This window comes from Austrofundulus limnaeus, unplaced genomic scaffold (genome assembly GCF_001266775.1).
Source record: "Austrofundulus limnaeus strain Quisiro unplaced genomic scaffold, Austrofundulus_limnaeus-1.0 Scaffold1372, whole genome shotgun sequence".
In the NCBI taxonomy this organism is placed as follows: Eukaryota; Metazoa; Chordata; class Actinopteri; order Cyprinodontiformes; family Rivulidae; genus Austrofundulus; species Austrofundulus limnaeus.
Window position 1 is genome coordinate 20,324 of NW_013953774.1, and position 2,763 is coordinate 23,086.

Sequence of the window (2,763 nt, forward strand, 5' to 3'; positions counted from 1 at the left end):
AAACTGTAGTTGTAGTTTAAATAAACTGTAGTTGTAGTTTAAATAAACTGTAGTTGTAGTTTAAACTGTAGTTGTAGTTTAACTAAACTGTAGTTGTAGTTTAACTAAACTGTAGTTGTAGTTTAAATAAACTGTAGTTGTAGTTTAAACTGTAGTTGTAGTTTAACTAAACTGTAGTTGTAGTTTAACTAAACTGTAGTTGTAGTTTAAAAAACTGTAGTTGTAGTTTATTTAAACTGTAGTTGTAGTTTAACTAAACTGTAGTTGTAGTTTAACTAAACTGTAGTTGTAGTTTAAATAAACTGTAGTTGTAGTTTAAATAAACTGTAGTTGTAGTTTAACTAAACTGTAGTTGTAGTTTAACTAAACTGTAGTTGTAGTTTAAATAAACTAGTTGTAGTTTAACTAAACTGTAGTTGTAGTTTAACTAAACTAGTTGTAGTTTAAATAAACTGTAGTTGTAGTTTAAATAAACTGTAGTTGTAGTTTAACTAAACTAGTTGTAGTTTAAATAAACTGTAGTTGTAGTTTAAATAAACTGTAGTTGTAGTTTAAATAAACTGTAGTTTTATTTCCAGCTGAAGGTTTATTAAATAAAGTCAGATTTAATTTCTCTTTAAATGTTTTAAATCAGGTTTGAAGAGTCCACTGATCGGTCAAATAAAATTAATAAGGTTCTGGTTCTGGTTCTGATCATCTGTTCATAATGAGTGACAAGAAGACCCGAACCAGAACCACGGTCAGGATGAAGAACCGGATCRTTTTACAGAACTTCAACTTGTTCTGAACCATGAACGAATCTATCTTTTATTATAAGCAGTGGTTCTGACCCGCTGGACCTCCTGTWGAACAGAACCATCAGTTTCCAGGAGAACATGTGTTAGAGTCACAGAGCGGCCCGGCCCGACGTTCATCAGAACCAAGGTCCGGTCCGCAGCAGCCTGAGCCCTGCAGTCAGCTGGTCCCGGCTCGGTTCTGTTGGACCTGCWGTCTCTGGTACCTCCTCTGCAGGGCCTTCTGCTTCTTCAGCCTGATCTCTGCTGCAGAACATTTACCTGTGGAGGCGGGACAGGAAGTGACATCATCACGTTGGGTTGGACTCAGAATCACTGGAACTTCGACCTGTTTGGACCTGCTGCAGGCCCGACCCGGGTTCTGACCCGTACCTTTACTGGCTGCCATGGTTACCGGGTGGTCCGTCCTCCCAGCTGCTCCTCCTGGACCGGAGGACCCAGCAGGGCCCATCTGGACCCGGGTCATGCAGGTTCTGTGGCTGGGCTGCAGAGCTGCTCTCTGATGGGACAGAACCGGACTCTGTTTGGTGATGATGTTCTGGTTCTCCAGGTCCTCACACAGTTTACACAGCAGCTCGTCGTCAGCCGGGTYGTCCCAGACCGGGTCTGATGAGAACAGGAAGTCCAGGTCCATGAAGTCCACTGCATCCGGTCTGAAGGTCTCAGAGGAACTCCTCTGAGGTTCTGGTCTCAAAGGGTTTGAGTGACAGGTTGGCTYGGTTCTGTGCAGTCCGGTTCCAGTGGGAGACCCGGTCCTCTGACTGTCTTTAGATCTATAATCCACCTGTTGGTCCTGCAGGTCCGTTTGGGTTGTGGAACCAGAAAAACCAGGTCTGGACTCCAGTCTGAACGTGGCTCTGGGTCTCAGGTTCCCCTTCTGTGCTCTAGGTCCGACCCGACCCGCCAACCTGCCAGGACCATGCGRTTCTGTTGGTCCTGATGATTTCTGGGTGGAGCAGAACTTCGGGGGGATGAGGTTCTGTGGGTTCTGGATCATGTCCAGCACCAACAAGTCCTTTAACAAGTCGTCATTTTCCCAGTCGTCCTCGAATGCATCATGGGTAAAACCGGACCCACCGGACTCAGGTGGTCTCCTACAATCCTCCGAGGGACCTGAAGGAGTCTGCCCGAGGTCCCAGCTGAGGTTCTGAGTTGGTTCGTCAAACAGGAAGTCCAGGTCGTCCAGCTGTTGGTCCTGGTCCAGGTCTGTCCCTGTCCCAGGTGCTGGGTCCACAGCCAGCTGACGGTCCTCTGGAAGAGATGCTGAAGCTTTGCTCTGATGGATGTCCTGGAGCTCTGCTAACCGGTCCAGGTCCTGCAGGTCCAGGTCCTGCAGGTCCAGGTCCTGAGGGTCCAGGTCCTCCTCATGTGGATGGCAGAGGTTGTGGTCGAAGCGTTTGGCGAGCCGCAGCAGGTCCTCCACACTACTTGCTCTGCGGGGACAACAAAGACCAGGTTCAGRTTCTGAACTGAAGCTCACCAGAACCTTTTGGTCCAGCTGTGGCTTCAGAACCAGAACCATCTCAGTGGACAGCAGAAGTGGACCCACCTGGGGGATTTCCTCTTGGTTCTGGGAGTCTGAAGGTCCGGAGTACAGGGGATGGTGGCGCTGTCTCCGATCCACTGCTGCAGGCCCGGTTCTGCAGCTTYGGGTCTGCCGCTCTGAACCAGAACCAACCAGAGATCAATGACATTTGGATCAGCTGATCGGACCWGGACAGAACCTGTGAGTTTAAACTGACAAGTCTTTAAACCAATGAGAAGAGGCTGAGTTAGTTTTATCCAATCAGAACAGAGTGGGCGGAGCCTCAACCTGAGGAGGAGGAGGAGGAGGAGAACACTCGTACAAAGTAAACATTAAAAACAAATAATATATTTATTAAGTCATATTTCTGATATTTTAATAAAAAAACAAGCTAAATATTTGGAGGAGACACACACACAGACACACACACAGACACACACACAG

The 2,763-nt window shown here is 46.9% G+C and overlaps 1 protein-coding gene across 1 annotated transcript in view; it reads right to left on the reverse strand.

Moving 5' to 3' along the window:
• Positions 1 to 566: 566 nt before the first annotated feature.
• etaa1a (ETAA1 activator of ATR kinase a) overlaps positions 567 to 2,763 on the reverse strand; it is a gene marked incomplete in the record, with an annotated part of 5,196 nt that continues 2,999 nt past the window's right edge. Inside the window, 3 exon segments of the mRNA XM_014032072.1 lie at positions 567 to 1,055; positions 1,167 to 2,227; positions 2,344 to 2,456. Coding sequence (XP_013887526.1) covers positions 955 to 1,055; positions 1,167 to 2,227; positions 2,344 to 2,456 — 1,275 coding nt within the window.